The 20,635-nt window shown below is 35.4% G+C and overlaps 1 protein-coding gene across 5 annotated transcripts in view; it reads left to right on the top strand.

Annotated features, from left to right (window-relative positions):
- Nucleotides 1-261: 261 nt before the first annotated feature.
- LOC136035583 (caprin-1-like) overlaps nt 262-20,635 on the top strand; it is a 70,510-nt gene continuing 50,136 nt past the window's right edge. For 3 of the 5 annotated variants that reach the window (XR_010619473.1, XR_010619474.1, XM_065717459.1), the window contains exons 1-4: nt 302-347; nt 864-1,047; nt 6,942-7,172; nt 13,941-14,093. Coding sequence is in view for 3 of the 5 variants with exons in the window: in XM_065717459.1 (XP_065573531.1) it covers nt 925-1,047; nt 6,942-7,172; nt 13,941-14,093 (507 nt within the window). In the remaining 2 variants the exon portion in view is untranslated. Of the gene's footprint in view, nt 348-863; nt 1,048-6,941; nt 7,173-13,940; nt 14,094-20,635 lie in introns of all 5 variants that reach the window. The other 2 variants (XM_065717457.1, XM_065717458.1) reach the window with 2 other exon arrangements.

The raw sequence follows: 20,635 nt of genomic DNA, 5'->3' as shown, positions 1-20,635 counted from the left end.
TTCTTTTTAAATTAACCAATCAAAATCAAATCTCTATTACTGGTTTATATAAACCTTGTTTTTTTTAACTCAAAAAACCAGAAAGGAAATCTTTGTTGCAAATTAACGCTTGGGAGTGGAAACAAGACAACGTATCATGATTGAAAATTACCAGTAGTATTGTAACATTTTCAGTAGAGGATGCCTGCCCATGTCAACTGCCGAGTTCTTGTTTTAAAAATCCAGTTTTAGTCTTATTTTAGCGCGATGCAGGCAGCTATGACAATCAGTTAAGCAGTTGAGTTTTAACGTTCATGTGCACCCTTTCATGGTATAGATTATTGAAGTTGTCTTATCCAAAATTGTGTGTAAGTATGAAATAGAAATTATTGTCTTTAATTGTTTTGTCTATGTACTAGGGCATCAGGTACGGTTCCCCTAGTCTTTAGGTACGGTCCTAAAGGAATTTATACTGTTTAGGAGACCTGAACATCAGAGAGATGATTTTGTCTCCCAGATTTCTGGTGCTCATTCACAGAGTCTTCTTATAGTGTTAATTGTTTAGCTGCCATATGTAGATTTGAGTATCCCATATCTCATACCGATATTGAGCAACCAAGACCTAGAAAAGTCCCGATTAACTTATATCAACAATCCTCCCTTAAGCAAACACCCCACACCTGACACCAAAATTATATATAACCAAACCCCCCCGTAAAATTTTTATTCACCTTCAACTCCTAGAGAGACGATAGAATTTTTTCAACAGACATATATGTCTTGGTCTTTTTTGCCAAATATTTTTTATGGTTCCAAAAATTTAGCCACTTTGGAACATTAGTTTCATACAGGTTATTACTATCACCATCTATTTAACTTTATAGGCTCTTATCAACGAAGAAAGGCAGATAGGCATACGCACGTGTATTTCGTCTGGTCAAAAAAATGACGTCTGCCCAAACTGTTGTCTCGAAACCCGAAACATCGGTTGTTCAGGATATTTCAAAACACTGCAGAATGTTTCTTACTGTTATACAAAATAAAATCAGAAACTTGGAGAAAAGAAAGGTATGTTTGAACAGAGGCAGCTAGGCCTCAGCCTATTTTAAATAGGGTAAAAACTAGTATCCAATTGAGCAAAATCATGTAGAACTCTCACATCTTGCTACGAAAGAGGAATAGGGAAGAATTTTATGTATCAGAAAAGCTAAAAATCTATGCTACTGATTAATATGGCTAGTATTAAAATTATGCAAGATCTAACATTTTAAATTACTATTTTATTGATTTACCTACAAGGACCTCTTTATGGAAATGCCAATTATCTTATTTTGATGTCTATATCCTTTTATTGTTTCAGTTTGATTCAAATATTTACAGAAAGTCAATCCTCTTCTGATTCAGAAAATTTACTCAATGTTTATTGCTTGATTGAATTTTATGAATCATAACTATTAAATATAATTTTTCTTTTCAGTTGCTTTTCAAAACAGACCATATTTTTAATTTAGGAAAAAATCTAGTTTAGTGACTTCTTGCTATCTTAGAAAGGGGTTGGTTTAATAAATTGAAGCTTTCAGGGATGGGTCTACAGGCTGAAATATATCCCAGGAAGGTATTTTGAAGGACCTACCTCCACTCCATCTCCCTCTTTAGGGTCCTGATCTTTGATGACCTTTAAAAATATGTGGTGTAAAAGTGAAACCTTGCAAAATAGATCTTCTGTTTGAATAAAGTAGCCTACAACAAAATTGTTTTCAGCTCCATAACTTTGCTGAATCCCAATTTATATGGTTTTAAAGATATTCAAATACATTTCCTAAATTTTGAAGAAAAAAAACATTGATATGGCTCAGAATTCTACTCAAATAATATGAATTGCATTTTCAGAACTAAAGGCAGATGAAAAGTAACTGGTAATTAAAAATTAAGGTAAAATCTTGTTTTGTGAAAATTTTAATAGGTAGACCTGTCATGTAGGTAAATTTCATGACCCTCTAGAGGGAGAAGGATTAGAGGTGGGTACTTCAGAATACCTTCCCAGGATATACTTTAGTCTATAGACACATCCCTGAAAGCTTTATTTTCCTAACCTAGCCCCTTTCTGAGATAGGAAAAAGTCACTAAACTGGAACTTTACCTTTATATATGTTGACAAATTATTGGTGAAAATTTAACCAGGGAGACAGGGCTCTTTTTACTGTCATCAGATTGCAAAAATAACTTGTGAGAAAAATTGCCATCTGACAATGAATCAGGCATTGTTTCAGTTAATCTCAAAAGTAAACATGTATTACAAAAACTCATAAGGCAAACTATCAGCTATTATGTCTTAGATAGAATTTCCATAAGTTTAATCTCCATTCATTCATTGCTATTTATAAATCAACAGTTCAACCAATACTTAATACAATTCGTCAGTATGGTATCCATTGAATAAAAATGACAGAGCAAGGGTTAAAAAAATACAGCAAAGAACAACTAAGCTTGTACCTTATTTGAAACATTTGCCATATGAAAATAGACTGCACAGGCTAGGATTGTCAAGTCTTCAATTCCAAAGGGATAGGGCAGACATTATTAACACATTCTGTATAATCAAAGGCATTGATAATATAAGTCCATCACAGTTCTTCACATTTAATGACACTAACAGGACCTGTTATCACCCACATAAATTGTACCCCTCACTCTCAAAAAGGAAAATAGGACAACATTCATTTTACAGCAGGGTGTAGAAGTCATGGAATGACCTTCCACCTAAAACATTTCTAACAGATGACATAAACAGATTCAAAATAAGACTAGCAGAAACAAAATTTCAAAGTAAATCATTTTTAAATAATTTATAGTATTATTTGTCAGTGTTTGTTGTAGTTGTTATTTTCTTGCATGGGTAGCCCTGATGTGTCTCCTTATTTTTTTTTTTTTACAAAGACCAGGCTGTTATGTATGAGGGAAGGGGGAAGCCCCTCTCCATTGTTTTTTGTCACTCAGTAAAAAAAAGAAGTTGGTAAAATCTTTTTTATTGTTTTTTATGCCTGTAGCAGGATAGTGGTGGTTCAAAAACCCATAGCTATTTTTCTGGAATGCCAATTGCTGAAAGGGGTATTTGAACCCCAGCAGCTTGGAGTAAGTAAAGAATTATCATGCTTGTAATGCTCTGTGAGGGATTCTGTAAGACTTCTTTTGTTGTCTGGCTTCCTATTAGGAAACTTCCTAAGTGAGGATGTAGTTAGGTTTACCTCCCAGTTTAACAAGAACTATTGATGTAGCCACTTTGTGTCAATTTAGTGCTTAGGGATAGAAGTAACAATTTATTGTAACAAAATATTCAGATTAGCTAAGTAACAAACTTATTCCTGGAACCAAATTTCATCCTGAATCCAAATATGACATTTGTTTACATTGAAAATAAAATTTAACTTAGGTTATCCTTTTTAAGCTTACCCATATTATATATTTCCTTTGGATTTATTTTCAATTTTGTCACCATAAATTTAATTAACGGGTAAACCAGTTCTAACTTAAATTTGTACTGGAAACAAAAGTCAGGCAAATATTTTTATTTTTTTGGGGGGAGGGGTTAAAACCCCCCTCACCCTGGATATGACCTTATCTGTTATTATAAATATTTACTAGTTTCATTCAACTGTTACTGTGTCTTATTGAAACTGCTTCCATAGGTAGGCAACTCTGTGGCTTCTCTCTAGTGGTATATTGTTACCGATTCTCCATTTTCAATTTGAATGTGATCTGGGGAGACGGAAGGCTGGAGGGAGGAAACAAAAATCTTTGAAACTGGAAATCTTGGAAAATGCTTAGAATGGAGAGATCAGGATGGAACTTGATGGGAAGAATAATTACAAGTTCTAGATACGTGATTGACATAATTTGAACAGATCTTCTCTCCTTGGGGGAGTTGGGGGGGGGGCTAATTCAGAAAAATCAGAAAAAATTGAGGTATTTTTAACTTAAGAAGAGGTGACAAGGTCTTAATGAAATTTCATATTTAGAAGGAACTTATGTCTCTGAGCTCTTATTTTAAACCCCCGACCAGATCTGGTGACATTGGGGGGAGTTGGAGGGGGAAACAGGACATCTTGGAAAACGCTTAGAGGGGAGAGATCAGGGTGAAACTTGGTAGGTACAATAAGCAAATGTTGTAGATATGTGATCGACATAACTGGACTGGATCCACTCTCTTTGGGGGAGTTGGGGGGGGTCTAGTGCTTTGGCAAGTCTGGTGCTTTTGGATGTGCTAGGACAGTGAAAATTGATTGGTAAGTCATGGACCTGTGCAAATTGACTTTATAATGTCGTTTTCCCCAATACTACCATCTGGGGGCTGCAGGGAGAGGTAAAATTGGAAAAAAATGAGGCATTTTTAACTTATGAGTGGGTGATAGGATTTTAATGAATTTTGATATTTAGAAGGACCTTGTGTCTCAGAGCTCTTATTTTAAATCTTGACTGGCATTAAGCCTCTGATTTTCTTTTTAAATCAATCCATTGATTCATAAAATTTTGCTAGAGCTATTGGCTCTTCTGGCCTTGTCACTAGTGCCATGTGAGCTCTTAGCTATTTTTTCCACTAGTAAACTACAAATTAGAAACAAATCTTTGTGTGCCTTTTTTATGGTTTTTCTGAACATAGTAATTGCATAACTCCATAAATTTAATCTTAAGCCCTTCATAGACTATGAAAGATGATACATTTGCCATATATTTTGAATTAACTAGTAATAACATGAGTAATTAGTAACTAGGCTACCTGAATTTGTATTTTGGAGCAAAATTAAAGTTGAACCTTCTGGTGTCTTTTTACTGCACTTCGTAGCCTATTTACCAACTGACATTTAACAATTGCAAATTCTGTTGGTCTGTCTGTCCTGGTTTTGCTAGTTTAGGTATCTCTAGATAAGCTACGACAATGAAATTTGGCAGTCGTAGACCATATGGTCAGGGACCAGACCATATTAAATTAAAAATAGTCACTTCCCAATTTGACCATCTTTGACAGTCAATTTGAAAAATTAGAAAAAATGAGGTATTTTTAACTTACAAATGGGTGATTGAATCTTAATGAAATTTGATATTTAGAAGGATATTGTGTGTCAGAGCTCTTATTTTAAATCCCAACTGGATTTGGTGACAGTGGGGAGAGTTGGAAGAAGAAACAGGAAATCTTGGATAATGCTTAGAGCAGAGGGATCAGGATGAAACTTGATGGGAAAAATAAGCACAAGTCCTAGATACGTGATTGACATAACTGGAATGCATTTGCTCTCTTTGGGGGAATTGGAGGGAGAGTTAATTCTGAAAAATTTGAAAAAATGAGTTGTTTTTAACTTACAATGGATTGATTGGATCTTAATTAAAATTCATATTTAGAAGGACCTTGTAACTCAGATCTCTTACTTTAAATCCCGACTGGATCCAGTTTTATTGAGAGGGAGTTGGGGAGTGGAAGAGGAAATTTTTGAAAACGCTTTGAGTGGAGTGATTAGGATGAAACTTGTTTGGAAGAATATGCACAAGTCCTAGATACATGATTGACATAACCAGACTGAATCTGCTCTTTTTATCTACATAAGAAAAGTTTAAGAGAAAATATGCTTAGGCCTACGCAAATTTTCATTTTATTTATGTATGAATAAATTTATAATAATCTATGATATTTCTTTAAATCTAAATATTTTTATCTTGATGTTTTTCAATGTTTTACATCATAATGTTATTTTGATAAATTTTTTTTCTACTTAGGAAAAGATTTTAGATAAAATATATTATCTGAATATTTTTATCTTGATATTTTTAAATGTCTTGATATCTTAATGTTATCTTGATATTTCTTTTTTCTGCATAAGAAAAGATTTATGAGAAAATATACTTAGGCTTACCCAAATTTGCATTTTGTTTAACTAAGAAAATAATATAATATATGTAATCTAATAAATTTAAGTAGTTTTATCTTGATATTTTCAATGTTTTCATGTCTTAATGCTATCTTGATGTTTCTTTTTTTTATAAAAAAGATATATGAGAAAATATTCTTAGGCCTATCCAAATTTGCATTTTATTTTCATATTTATCATAGTTTTAAGTTTTAAATCCTACATGCTTAGCAGTATATAATAGCAATTTTAAGCCTTTTAATACCAATTGGAGGCAGATATACTGAAACTGTCAAAAAGATAGATTTTCTTGACTGGTGAGGTCAAGGTACAGTTTTTCTTTCTGTCAAATATGATTTGTGCTTAAGGGACTGGTGAATTTTACTCCTTTTTAAAGTAACTTTTAATCTATAGAAATCAGAAGAATGAGAAAGGTACATTATAGCTGATTAATGACGTCTCATATAAGGGGATATTAAACATGAAAAAGTACTCATTTATGTCATTTTTTGTCCAGTAGAGGGATATCTTTTGGGGTAATCTTAAGGTGAAGGAGTTCCATCTCCTTCATTCCCACCTTTCTTGTGAGCCGGTAATTACATACTAAAATGAGAAACTGATAAATTGATTTTGGTTAAATCTTTTTGTACTTGCTGAAAGAAACTGTTTCAAGGCTAGAAAAGGTTAAATGTAAAAAAAAAATTCTGCTTTGTGCTTGCTTAAGGAAACTCTTTCAGTGCTAGAAAAGGTTAAATGTAAAAACTTCTGTTTTGTGCTTGCTGTAAGAAACTATTTCAGGGCTAGAACAAGGTTAAATATAAAAAATTTCTGTTTGGGGTGCTGTAAGAAAATCTTTCAGGGCTAAAAAAGGCTAAATGGAAAAAAAAAAAAAAATCTGTTTGTCCTTGCTGTAGGAAACTGTTTCAGGGCTTGAAAAGGCTAAATGCAAAAAATTTATGTTTTGTGCGTGCTGTAGGAAACTGTTTCAGGGCTAGGAAAGGCAAAATGTTAAAAAAAAATTATGTTTTGTGGTCTTTTGATTCAAAAACTTGTTTTATGTTATAGAAAAAACTTGATGAGTACAAGGAGCTGCTCAAATCTGGTAAATCATTAAATGATGATCAGAACAAATCAGTTGCCGAGTACGATCATGTAACTACCTCTCTGAATTTGGCCCATGAATTTTCAGTCAAATTTTCCACCATGTTAGTTGACATTGAAAAACAAGAAAAGCGGGAGGCCATTGAGAGGTCCCAACAAGCTGCAGGGAAGATCAGAGAAGTTCTTATTGCTCAGGTTAGCACCAAGTTTCTTGTTTATGTTCTTCAAGGGACTGTGAATTTTACTTCTTGTTTTATGATAGTCCTCTTCTTTTACTGAAAAACAGCACCTGGAATCCACAACAGAATTCTTGGCCTCTAGCAGGTTTCTTCTGAATATTCATCTAATATTTCAGATACCAAACCAATCCTCACAAAGAGTTCACTACGGTTTGTTTTTCTTTATTATGCTGAAAGTATAACAGTTCTAAAATAGGGATGAAACCTTTTTAATTGACAGTGAACAGATATAAACATTTTTAACTGGATATTTTGAACACGTATACAGTGTTCATCATCAGCAGTAAAACTAAAAGACATGAACAAAAACAAACACAATTTATACCTAATAAACTAATCATATATAGTTTATTGCTCTTATTTTTTTCAATGCAACAGCGGAAGAAAATCTCTTTGACCTTTTTGGTTCCGGCTCATTAGATTTATCTGACATATTACTTTTAGAAATATCAATGAAATCCTTACTATTTAAGACCAAAATATCATCTACATATCTTTTATTATTTGACAAAACATGTTTAAAATTATTGGGATTATTCTTATCCATCATATAATTATATTCTAGTTGACTTAAAAACAAGTCAGCTATAAATGGGCTGGCATTCCCCCCCCCCCCCATGGGAATTCCCACGATTTGCTTGTACAAACTACCATTGAATCTTATATAAGTATTATATAAAACAAATTCTAATAAATCATAATTTTTTCTTATTACAGCCACAAGGTGTGGCTAGTAGTCTTTTTATTATTCTTATTTTTTTATAGCCTTTTTTTATTGTGTTTGTGATGTAAAGGTGGAACTTAAGTTTTTGGTCAAGTATGAGGCCTAGATAATTGATTTGATTGTCCTCTGGAATTATTATTCCATTGAGAGTCAGCCTTGAATTAAGATTATTTTGCTTGTGGTGGAATCGGATGATTTTGGACTTGGTGGGTGTTATAGGTAAATCAGAATTTTGATAAAACTTTCCAAATTGGAAAAGTTCTCTTTGCAACTTCAAATGTGCAATTTCAAAGGTGCTGCCAGTTGCCCATAATACGAATCATCAGCATACTGTAAATTTGTGTGTGGGAGGTTCGTGTCCCACAGAAATAGGGAAAAGAGGAGGCAAATCAGGACTGCACCCTGTGGAAGACCTTTGGTTATTGAAGTCTTGGGTGAAGAGGCTGAACCTACACAAAGAATGAAACTTCGGTTTTCTATGAAGGATACAAGTTAGGGGGGATAATCCAAGATTTGCAAGTTTAACTAAAAGAATCTGGTGGTTAACATTGTCATATGCCCCTTCAAAGTCTAGGAATGCAGCAATTAGGACATTGTTTTTTGATAGGGATTCATTTATTGCATTTGGTAACAATATGAAACCATCTGTTGAGGAATTGTGTTTTCTGAAGCCAGTTTGAGTATGAGGTTTCATATTATTCTTCTCAACAAACCATAGCAGCTAATGGTAAATCATTTTTCTCCATTACTTTTCCCAGCACAGGAGTAATCATTATAGGTCTATATGACTCGGGGTCATGTTTAGGTTTTTTTTTAAGATTGGTATGGGAGATGAACATATCCAGATATTAGGGAATGTGGATGTGGCCCATGCATGGTTATAGCAATTTAGGAGCTCCTGTTTGTACAAAGGGGTGAGATTCTTTATCTATGTAGGGTGTATCTTATCATAGCTACTTGTAGGATTGGCCTTGATATGTTGTATTGGATTATTCAATTCATGTATGGAGAAGGGACAATTTATATACTTTGATCATGGTCGGGGCTGGTAAATTGGATTAGTCAAGATTTGAGTGGTAATATTTTTATTTTTGGATGTTCGCTTTTTCGAGAAAAGGGTTGCAAATAATTTTGTCTTTTCAATGTCATTGTCATAGTGGGTATTATCATATATTAGTTCATACTGAACTGGGTTGGGGGATGTTTTTTTCCCACATCTTTTGCTTATAAGTTTATGTGTAATTGACCCACATGTTTCTCTGGAAAGACTTGGCAAAATTATTCCAGTAATTGTATCTAGCATTAATTATTATTCCCTTGAGTTTAGCCTCTGTTTGTGATTTACTTAAATATGTAGCAGGGGATGGTTTTTTTAGGTATGTTCTCCTAGCTGCATTTTTTATTCTCCAAATAATTTGGCATTCTATTGTCCATCATGTCTTAGGAGTGTGTTTAGGGATTGTTTTCTTAGATGTTGTTTTGGGGATAGTATAATTAGCTGTATTTGTTAGTATAGATCTCATAACTTCCGCACGTGTGTCAGCTGTTGCGACTGTGGTATGTGAATTCTGGGTGAAGCTTAGAATTTCATCATTAAGCTTATTTCTAAACGTAAACAAATTTGCTTTAGTGTTGATATATTTAGGGATATGTCGCAGAATTTTAGCTGGTTCATTTAAAGAGGAAACTGTTGCGAAATGGTTAGAGCAAAGATTATCAATTTTCTTTATATGAATTTTATTTAATATTTTATTAGACACAATTTGTAGGTCAATAGTCGAAAATTTGCCACTTTTGGGGTTAAAATATGTATTTAGATTTGGAGGGTAGTAACTGCTAATTCAGTGTTATTTTTAAATCAAGCTTTCAATAAGCCTACCAGCTTTATTTGATGGCTTATCTCCTCACTTAAGGTGGGCATGTGGAATCCCCGCAAATAGTCATGTTTTTTAACATATTACAATTAGTTATATAAGTGAATAAATCCGCGGTATCTGTAGTCTGGCCCTTAAGGTTATAAAGACTTAATATGTATGTTTTGGTAATATTTAGCCAAACATTAATACCAATTACATCAACATCATTTGAAAAATCTGGGAAATTAATACCACAAAATTTGATATTATTTAATATTATAGATACACCACATCCTTTTCTCTCTGAAGACCTATTCTTTCTCATTATAGTGTATCCTGGAGATTTTGTTTGTTGGCTATTAGTCAAATGGGTTTCCTGAAGGCAGGCAATATCAATGGATATTATTCATAAAAGATACTAGTTAATTTAACTTATTTTTTGAAAGATATCTTACATTCCACTAAAGTATTGAAATAGGCTGCTTTGTTGTTTTGATTTTCATTTTGCTGTGTATCAATGTTTAGCTTTGTTAGGAGTAGAGCAAGATCTTCTTTTGCTTGGATATGAATATGATTAGGTAGGTACAGTTTTGCCGATTAGTTTATGATTTTTGCTTTTTGTGGCTGTTGTAGGTTCATTCACTAGACTGCATGAGAGTTTAGTATAAAGAGGTACATCTTAGGTGTTAATTTATTTGGATTTTCATCTGGTTTCTTGTTGATAATTTGATTAATTCCTGATAATGCTTCTGATTCGTTACTACTTGGGAGGGGTGGCCTGTCTGATCTTCTATTATTAGTTGCAGAGGATAGATGGTTTGTCATTGGGGATTCTCTCTGATAGGAATGTGAGCTGGGGTGTTTTGACGAAGGAATCTTATGGAGGGTCTATAATATATAAGTCTATAGAGGTCTATAAGTCTATAATATATAATATTATAGCTACATCACCTCCTTTTCTCTCTGAAGACCTATCCTTTCTCTGGATATTGTATCCTGGAGATTTTGTTTGTTGGTTATTAGTCAAATGGGTTTCCTGAAGGCAAGCAATATCAATTGAATTTTTATTCATAAAATATAATAGTTCATTTAACTCATTTTCTGAAAGGGATCTTACATTCCACTGAAGTATTGAGACGGGCTGCTATGTTGCTTTAGTTTTCATTTGACTGTATGTCAGTATCTAGCTTTGTTAGGAGTAAAGCAAGGTTCTCTTTGCTTGAATAAGAATGTGATTGGATTGGCACTTGTTTGCCAATTCAATTATGATTGTTACTTTCTGTGGCTGTAGTATGTTTCAAGACAGAACTGCGTTAGAGTCTAATATGAAAAGGCATATATTAGGTGTTAGCTTGTTTCGTTGTTCATCAGAGTTGAAATTAATTTGGGGATTAATTCCTGGTACTGCATGTAATTCAGTACTGAGGTGTGGCTAGTTAGATTTCTTCTCATTTGGTGAGGAAGCTAGTTGGCTTAGCATTGGTGATTCTTTCCGGTAGGATTGTGAGCTGCGGTGTTTTGAGGAAAGAGTCGCGTGGCTGTGCTAGTTGCTTTGGGTTGAATGGGGTTGGGTGTTCTGTGAGTGTTTGTATTGGGTGGGTTGGTAAAGGGTTTAGTTAGGGTTGATTAGGCTGAATTTGCTTCCGGGGCTGCAAATGCATAAGGTATAGCTTTCTCAGTTGCTATTTGGAATGTTAGTGCTCGTTTTTATATGCAGGGCATAGTGTTTTATTTGAAGAATCATTAGGGCTTTTGCAGTTTATGTTTATTGCTTGATCATTTTTTGCAATTTAGTATTCCTTTGGGATGGGAACTCTTACATTTACTGCAGGTTTGTAAGATTTTTTACTGCATTTGTTTGTTGAGTGTCCTGGTTTTTGAAATTTTTGGCATTGTATTGGTTTTGGCTTGTAAGGCTTTTGTGGTTTCATTTGTCCAAAGAGGAATATCTGGCCTGTGACATTGCTTTTTTCTCTAAGTGTGAATAAAACAGACTTGCTTGACTTTAGGCCATTAGTATCTGGTTTGTCCAGTTGGATGACATCTGCAACTGGGATTGGGGTGCGAATTCTGTTAGAGAGCCCTTTAGCTCCTGATTTGGTATTCCCGGAGGAATATTATACACAACTATTTTACTTGGTATTCCTTGGATTCGGTATTCCTGGAGGAATATTATACACAACTATTTTACTTGGGTAGGGCTATGGGGTCCAGAGAGCAGACTTTTAACAAAGATCCATCGCGCTTGATGTTAGAGGAAAACATTGATTTTAACAATTAAAAATTGCAACCACTATTAAAATTATCTTATGTATCTCAAAGGGGATTTCAGGTGATATTTTTATGTATGCTCCAAGGTTTCGGGAGGGTGGGGTTGGTACAAGGGGAGGGGGTTGTTTTTGATTGAGATTTTTTTATGGAGCTCCTTATAAGGACCTCTTGAAAGTCATTGCCTTTTCATCATGGATAATGAAATGCGACCCACCTCCATTGTTGTCTCAACCATTGAAATTTACTCATCATGTGAGCTTTGAGAGAGACTTAACCAGCCAAGATGGGGTAATTCTGGACTTTATTTGGAGTATTGGACTTTCTTTATTGAAGTATTGAAGTCTAGGGGTGACTTTTTTTGTGGGTGTTCTATGTATTGCCTATTTTAACAATCTTTAGTGCAAGCAAAAGGAAATTAACTAGTTCTGCACTCTTGTAAAGGGAGGCCTTCATCATCCATAAAAAAAAAAAAAAAAAAAAAAAAACACATCACAGCGTGATCCAAAGAAGGGTTTGGTGCACAATTGGCTGGGATTCTTTCTGATAGCTCGAGATAAATATACTCAAATCATTCTTTCTTTTTATTTCTAAGATGTTGCTGTTGTGTTTGATAAAATGACGTTTTACTCATTTTTGGTTTAATAGAGCTCTACTTTTCTTTTAAAATTTGCAGCGTAAACAATAAAAGTTTTGACAACAAATTCCAAACAATCATTTAGTTTTGACCTGAAAGCTTAGAGAGGCTTAGAAATTTAGGTGATTGAAATATACTCCTATGGGTATATTACCCCCCTCCCTATACAAAGATATTCCACCTCTCCCGAATAAAAAATCGCTGCATTACGAAACAAATCACTTTAGTCAAATAAATTATTAAAGTAAACACTAGAAACAGTTTTGTGCAATAATAAGGGAAGTGTCACCTTCCAGTACACCATTGGGGACATTTATCATATTTTTCCACGGAAAATCCTTGCCAGATAATTTGGTCCACAGGAAAGGAAATTATTTTCAAAAAACTTTTTTCCCGCTGACAATTCCTCCAGGTAACTCATCCGCAAAAATTGTCCTTATGTTTCTCAATAACAAATACTATCTGTAAGTAATGGACAAATTATAAAACTTAAACTTCTGCAATTCAGTTCTCTGGTTGCTTTGTAGTTCAGGAGGGAGGGAGATACCTCAAAGGGTACATTTTAATGCTAGAACATCCCTGCTTTCATTGAATATCCATCAGATAAACAAAGAACTAGTTCTAAGGGAGAGACAAGGATAGGGGGGGGGAATTGATGGTTATCTCTAGAGCCATAACCTGGAGCGTTTCTTTGTGGTGGGGGGGGGGGGGGGGGGTACAAAATAAACTTAAAAAAAAACATCGAAAATGTGAAATTGATATCTACTTCCTTTTGATTTCTGGGAATATTTCTGGTCTACGCTATGATTATGAAAGTTTTTGGGTTATGAAAACCCCAAAATGAGCAGGGTTCATTCCGTTAATGAGAGGGACTGCTGCTTCCTCATCCGAACCGCAACCTAATGGTCGCAAAAAACTTTGGAGTGTGCTCACTAGGTCAGAAATTGAGATTTCTAGTCCAATTTTAAGTCCAAAGTGACTAGAGACCAACCTGCCGTGTGGGGGTGGTATTTGTCGACCAGGTAAACGCCGGTCACCTGGTAGGGGTTTACCTGTTTACCATTCATTGCCCTGAGCTCTGTTACACTTGCTGTGGTTTCCATGTTCAGATATAGAATCTTAAAGTTGGATAGGTTCAATCTTTTTAACAAGAGGGTCATCCTGCAGCTTTTTTGATATGTTATCTTAAGAAAATGATTTTCTAATTTTGATTATTTTTTGTTTTTCGCTTCTTTATAGGATGTTCTTATCAATATGAGCTTAGGAGTTCGTCAGGATTTTTTGGAAGGGAAAAATGGCGCTTGTAAATTAACAGAAGAGCAACTGAAACACCTTGATGACTTCTTTCATTTGATCAGTCCTAGAGAAGAAGTGGGCGAAAAGGATTTTCAGGTGGGTATTTGCAGTTGTTGTTAGTTCCACTGCTCCAACAACTATGATTTATAAAATTAAAAACCATAAAAATTGGTAATCATAATGATCAATCCTAGAGAAGAAGTGGGCGAAAAGGATTTTCAGGTAAATATTTAAATTTGTTGTTAATGCCATTGCTCCAACAATTATGATTTATTAGTAACCATAAAATTGAAATAAAATTAAAATTAAAAACCATAAAAATTGGTAACCATAATAATCAATCCTAGAGAAGAAGTGAGCGAAAAGGATTTTCAGTTGGGTATTTACAGTTGTTGTTAATTCCATTGCTCCAACAATTATGATTTATTGGTAAAAATAAAAATAGTATGTGTGTTTTAAATTTAGAATTACATTTTTCTTTGACTGAAGGCTGATTTAGATTAAGTGGTATTCTCTTCTTAAGGAATTTTTGTCCTAATTGGGTTACACGAAAATATAATATACTTTTGCATTTAGTCATTTGTTGCTATTTCTTGAACATTGCCTGCCGAAAGCCCAAGTTGGTCTAACTTTAACATGAATTTATTATTAAATCGAAGATACAATTTATGCATTACCAGATAATAACCATTTGTAGTATCTCTCAGCCGCCTGCCTTATTGGATGTATTCTCACTATGTTTTTTTTTTTTTTTTTTTTTTTTTTTTTTTTTTTTTAATTCAAAAGTCTCACAGAATTTCCCTACATACAAATAATAAGACTACTTTTCATCCAAACGAAATTATTCAGTTGTAATATTAACAAGGACTTTTCGCCAAAATTACTACTCATCGCCAATTTTATAAGCATATTTAAATTTTACCCAAAATTGAAATTGCAAATTTAAACGTTGGATAGTACTACTATAACAATAACAATAAGTACAATTATTGTTTTACAGATTTTAAAAGCAATTTGCCATGGACTTAAGGGACCAGTATTTTAAATGATATCTTTGTTAGGCCTGGGTATGATTTGGAAAACAATCAGAAATTAAATAAAAAAAAAAAAGACTAGATAATAACCATTTGAAGTATCTCTCAGCCGCCTGCCATATTAGATGTATTCTCACTGTGTTTTTTCGTTTTTTTTTTCAATTCTATGTCGCTTGAATTATTTCTATAAAAGGGCTTGCGTTTCGAAAAGAGGGCCTTAAATTAGAGTCCTTAAAAATAGACAGTTACAGACAGCAGATCCTTTGGTGGAAGTAAAGAGGTATGAGCAGTGTAAACTTCTATCTAATAATAAAGCCATTGCTCTCAGGCACGAACCAGTATCATGTTAAGAGAGTCTTGAGTCTCATGTTAAAAGACTCAAGACTTAAATAAGAACAACGAAGCAAGATAGGTTCAAATTTTTTATATTGACTCTCAGGATTTGGCATATGATTTAACACCGTATTTTAATGAAGTGGAAATTTCTTTGTTGCAAAATAAGAATAATTTTTTTGCTCGTTAAAATTGGATTTAGAATTTTACTTGAAGTCGGAATCTTGGAAGTCTTGCATGGGTCAAAGCTTCCTTGAAAACATGGGTTTTAGTTCTGGTGTTGCTAATTATTTGGTTTGGGATTGTCCAGAGAATTTGCAACTGAAGGTGGAGAATCATGAGGACTTTTGTTTGGGGGAGGGGGTTAATTTGTTACTGGGTCAACACGTTGCGTTTTTGCGACCCGAGCCATTTTTTTAGGGGGAGGGAGGTTAAACCTCGTAATCTCTCCCTGTATACGGCCTTGCTTGTGCTACTCTGACCATGCGTCTGCATGTGAGAAAGGTTTGAAAAGGTTAAGCTGACATTTAAGGCATATCTGAGTGCCTGGAGCTGGGTATCTCAAAGCAAAGACCTGATTGTCCTCATCAGCAAGGGTATGCTGAAGATTCTGCTGATTATCTCCATAATTCTAACCCATCATATATTGAAATTTGCTGCAAAATCAGCAAATTTCAAAATCGGATGCAAAAATCGGATTCATGCAAAATCGGAGCGCACTCGGTGTTTTCTCAAGTTCAACTTATTTTTACTGACATATTGTCTGTTTTTAAACTTTCACTCTGACAATTTAGTATGTTTCTAATAAAATTCTGAAGTTCTGTTGTGTTAGTACAAGCTTCATTTTATAATAAAATTTTTTTACACTAGTTTTTTCAACTGAATGTAAGGAGCGCCATTAAAACAAAACGAACAGAAATTACTCCGTATATGAAATGGGTTGTCCCCTCTGCAATCTCTCGCTCTTTACGCTAAAGTTTTTAATTGCTTTAAAAAGTAGAATTGTGGCAAACAGTGAAACTTTAGTGTAAAGAGCGAAGGATTGCGTAGGGGACAACCCATTTCATATACGGAGTAATTTCTGTTCGTTTTAAGTTTTAATGTCGCTCCTTACTTTCAGTTGAAAAAACTAGTTTTTTTTATTTAATTTCTGAACGTTTTTGAATTAATACATGTTTGATTTTGGCTCTCCACACATAAATGATTAAAATAAAATTTGCATATTAATTCTTTTTTTTGGCTAAATGGCTTTCTCTTAGTTTTGATCAGACGATCTTGAGAAATAAGGGGTGGGGAAGGAGGCCTAGTTGCCCTCCAATTTTTTTGTTACTCAAAAAGCAACTAGAGCTTTTAATTTTTAACGAATATTTTTATTAGTAAAAAATATACGTTACTTAAGAATTAACTTACGTTACAAACTTTTATATTCTTATATTTTTATTTTGTATATGATTGTGTTTGTCCCCTCGTTAATACCTCGCTCTTTACACTAAATCTTAAGTTTTGTCCTATATCTTTAAGAATGACAAAAAGGGCACTAGAACTTTTCATTTCCGTTAGAATGAGCCCTCTTGCGACATTATAAGTCCACTTGGTCGATACGATGACCCCTGGGAAAAAAAAAGCAACAAATAAACACGCACCCATGATCTGTCTTCTGGCAAAAATACGAAATTCCACATTTTTGCTGATAGGAGCTTGAAATTATTGCTATAGGGTTCTCTGATACGCTGAATTCGATGGTGTGATTTTCGTTAAGATTCTATGACTTTTAGGGGGTGTTACCCACTATTTTCCAAAACAAGGCAAATTTTTTCAGGCTCGTAACTTTTGATGACAAAGACTAAATTTAATGAAAGTTATATATTTAAAATCAGCATGAAAACTCGATTCTTTTGATGTATCTTTTAGCATCAAAATTCCGTTTTTTAGAGTTTCGTTTACTATTGAGCCGGGTCGCTCCTTACTACAGGTTCGTTACTACGAACTGTTTGAAAAGTCAAACTTCAGAATCATTTGAATGCCAAAAATAAGAGTAACAAATAGGGATAAGTCCTTTTGTTAGACCTGTGATTCTCAACGTGGGGCGCAGGATCCACTGGTGGGGCATAGCAATATTTTGGTGGGTCAAGGGCAGGACATGCACCCTTCGGGTGACTACTTTGAAGCCTAATTTTGAAAAAAAAAGTGAATGACGTCACATTTAACTCTTTCAGACTTGAACCAAGAAGGAGTTGCGTAAAAATTCTGAAAATAGCAGAGAGTGATCCTGGAGGTTCAACTAGAACAGGTTTATTTTTTTTAATTTTTATTTCATTCCATATCCAAAATGTGAATGGTTACCATATGGCCACGTCAGGTATATACAGATGCTATTTTAGGTGAAAATTTGTGAAACAGTTGCGATCTGAGTTCAAACACAGTCGAACTTTGCACTTCGAACACATGATTCGACTGGTTCCACCCCTAACGCACTTCTCATAGCGACACCTTCCCTTTTCAGTCGTATCCGGAAAATGCGAGGTCTGGTCAAACCTCACTGATTCCGAAGGCATCCCGTCTCGCGAGGTAGTCGTATTGCGCTTGGGCACTGATAAGAATGGTCTTCCAACTCGAGGACTTTGAGATACGCCAGTAAGAACCAACCCACGAGCAATGTCCATTTTGAAGTACAGCAGAGACATGTGCTGAACATTGATCTGCTTACACTGTCGGCGGTGAATCAGCCAGGCGTGGTTCACAGTCATGTCAAAGAAGTAGTACACAATCCTCATATACCATTTCTTAGAGCGAATGTCAGTCCTGTAAAGCTTCAGGAACATGTCAGCAAGATCTACGCCCCCCATTGATTTGTGATAGTCACGGACGATTCGGGGGCGATCAACTTCGACGTATTCCGTGTTGTGCCATCCCATCTCTGACACTTATCAATTGGGGTGACTGTACAGTATGAAGAAGCCAAATGGACTGGTTTGTTGTCATACCATTTTACTACTGATGCTTCTGAATGTTTTTCAAAACGGAAGTCCACTGACCCTCGTCCTTTCTTCTTCATGTTGGCGTCGGTATCTAGAACAGCGCCTCTCATTCTGTTGCTGCGTATCGTACCACATGACTCGATGCCATATTCAACCCGGAGCTTGTGAATTAGATCGATGCCAGTATAGAAGTTATCAAAGAACAACTTGAAGTTCATGAACCTTGGCAGATTTTCTACAAGCCGAAGGACAACGTCAGTACCTTGGCCAAGTTCAGAAATTTCAACAGCTCCTTTTCCTGTATATATCTCTATGTCATACACTATTCCGCTGATGCCGGCTCTCGTGAAAACCTTTACACCCCACGAGTGGGGCTTGTCCTTCAAGTACTGTCGAAATCCAATTCTTCCTTTGAATGGGATCATCTGTTCGTCAATACTTTGGATCTCTTCAGGGTCTATTTTTTTCAGATTCTCCCTGAATGCGTCGTATAGTCTTCTGATCTTGAACAGTTTATCATGACCAACCTCCCCTTTCGGTATCATTAAGGTGTCATCGCAAATGTGGAAAAAAGACCTCAAGCTGATGAACCTATCTCTGCTCATGGTATCAGCCACCGGGGAATATCGTATTCCGTTCTCCCAGTACATTCTAATAGCCGGAAGTTTGAGAATGCTCATAAGCATTTGAACTCCAAGAAATCTGCGCAGCTCTTCAAGGGAAAGTTTCAGAGCAAGATTTTTCTTTCTCATGGCATTCAGATTCGTTTGGTCCACAATGTTTGAAAGAATGTCTTCTGTGATAAACATTCGAAAGAGATCAAGGGGCGTTTGTACCTCGTCATAGTGTGGCATAGAACCCTTCCATGTAATATTTCGAGGTTCGGGCTCCGTTTTTATCCACTTGTATTGCTTCGCCTCCTTCGCTACCTTCTTTTTTGCTACTGGATTTGCTCTGACCTGAGGAGCATCAGTTGGAGTTACTAGACCGGCCACTGCTTGGGAAGGAGCATTTTTTTTTAGCTCTTATAAGGACAAAGGGTTCAGCAGGTGCAGTAACTGTTGCTGACTGTATTGCAGAAGAAGCTGACACTGGTGCTGATGATGTGCTTGAAGAACTATTTGACGCTGTTGTATCATTCAAGCCCGGGAGAGGCAAATCGAATTGATCCATGTCATCGCCATTGTCTAACTCGAACCTGCCAAGCATTGCTAAAGGGATGTCGTCTGTGTGGTCGATATCCTCTTCATCTCTTCCGTCTTCATTGCCATAACAGTTGAGAGAACGTAAAGGCTGAAATTCTTGATCTGGATTGTCTGGTGCCCAGTTTGGGTCGTCGTCGTCGGAAGAGATATCGAGATCTGAATCACAATCAGGTATGAATAAAAGCCTTGCTGCTTCTTCTGCAGTCATTTTCTTGGTAACTCTTCTACTTCTTTCCTTGATCAGTCTCTCTTCCAAGGGCTTGGGACGATGACCTCTCATGGAGTCAGAGCTCGTGCTTGGATCAGCTGAAAAGAAATTCAAGGTAAGTGCATCACTTAATAATAATAATAATAATAATAATAGTATATTGCAATAAAATAGGCCATTGGCCTCAACACTTGCCTGAGGCATCCCACAAAATAGCTTTTTTACCCTTGTTTCAGTAAAAAGGAGGAACAGAAAGAAAATGTGCCTATTCCCGATCATAAGAAGGACTTGCTGCCTCGTTTGCTCTACAAATCTGCCTAGGTATGGTTTGGCACTGATTGCCTGACGTGACCATTTGGTAACCGATCGTTAGCAACCTTGTTTGCGGCTAAACTACAGCTCAGAATTAGACTAGTGATATCTCATTCGAAAGAACGCATTCTTAGCTACAAAATAAGATCATAATCAGGCTCTGAACTTACCAGAAACGTCCAGGTCATCGAGGTCGAAATCTGCACCTTTCCTCTTTTTCGACATTTTATGTTTTGTCTAAACTTAGACGCTCGCTCGACCGCTCGGGTAAAGCCTTGAGGGACAATAAATTCAAACGCGACAGATTCAAGCAAGCGCTATCTAGTGGAAAAGAAATCACGGTTGTGACTTTGTCGAGTCGAGGGAAAAAATAGCAGGCGAGCGGTATCCCTATGGTGACCACAGGCATGAAAGGGTTAAATGCATTTGAAGAGCAAAAAAGATCCATGATATTATTGCAAGTGTGTTAAATATTGTATAAAAGTCGTTGTATTCAGACTGTATTTTTCATTAGTATGAAATATGCCTAGAGGATGACCCCCCCCCCTAAAAAACAACAAAAACACTG

This window comes from Artemia franciscana, chromosome 14 (assembly GCF_032884065.1).
Source record: "Artemia franciscana chromosome 14, ASM3288406v1, whole genome shotgun sequence".
Classification (NCBI taxonomy): domain Eukaryota; kingdom Metazoa; phylum Arthropoda; class Branchiopoda; order Anostraca; family Artemiidae; genus Artemia; species Artemia franciscana.
The sequence above is the reverse complement of the archived record's forward strand: the minus strand, read 5'-3'. Positions and strand labels throughout refer to the sequence as shown.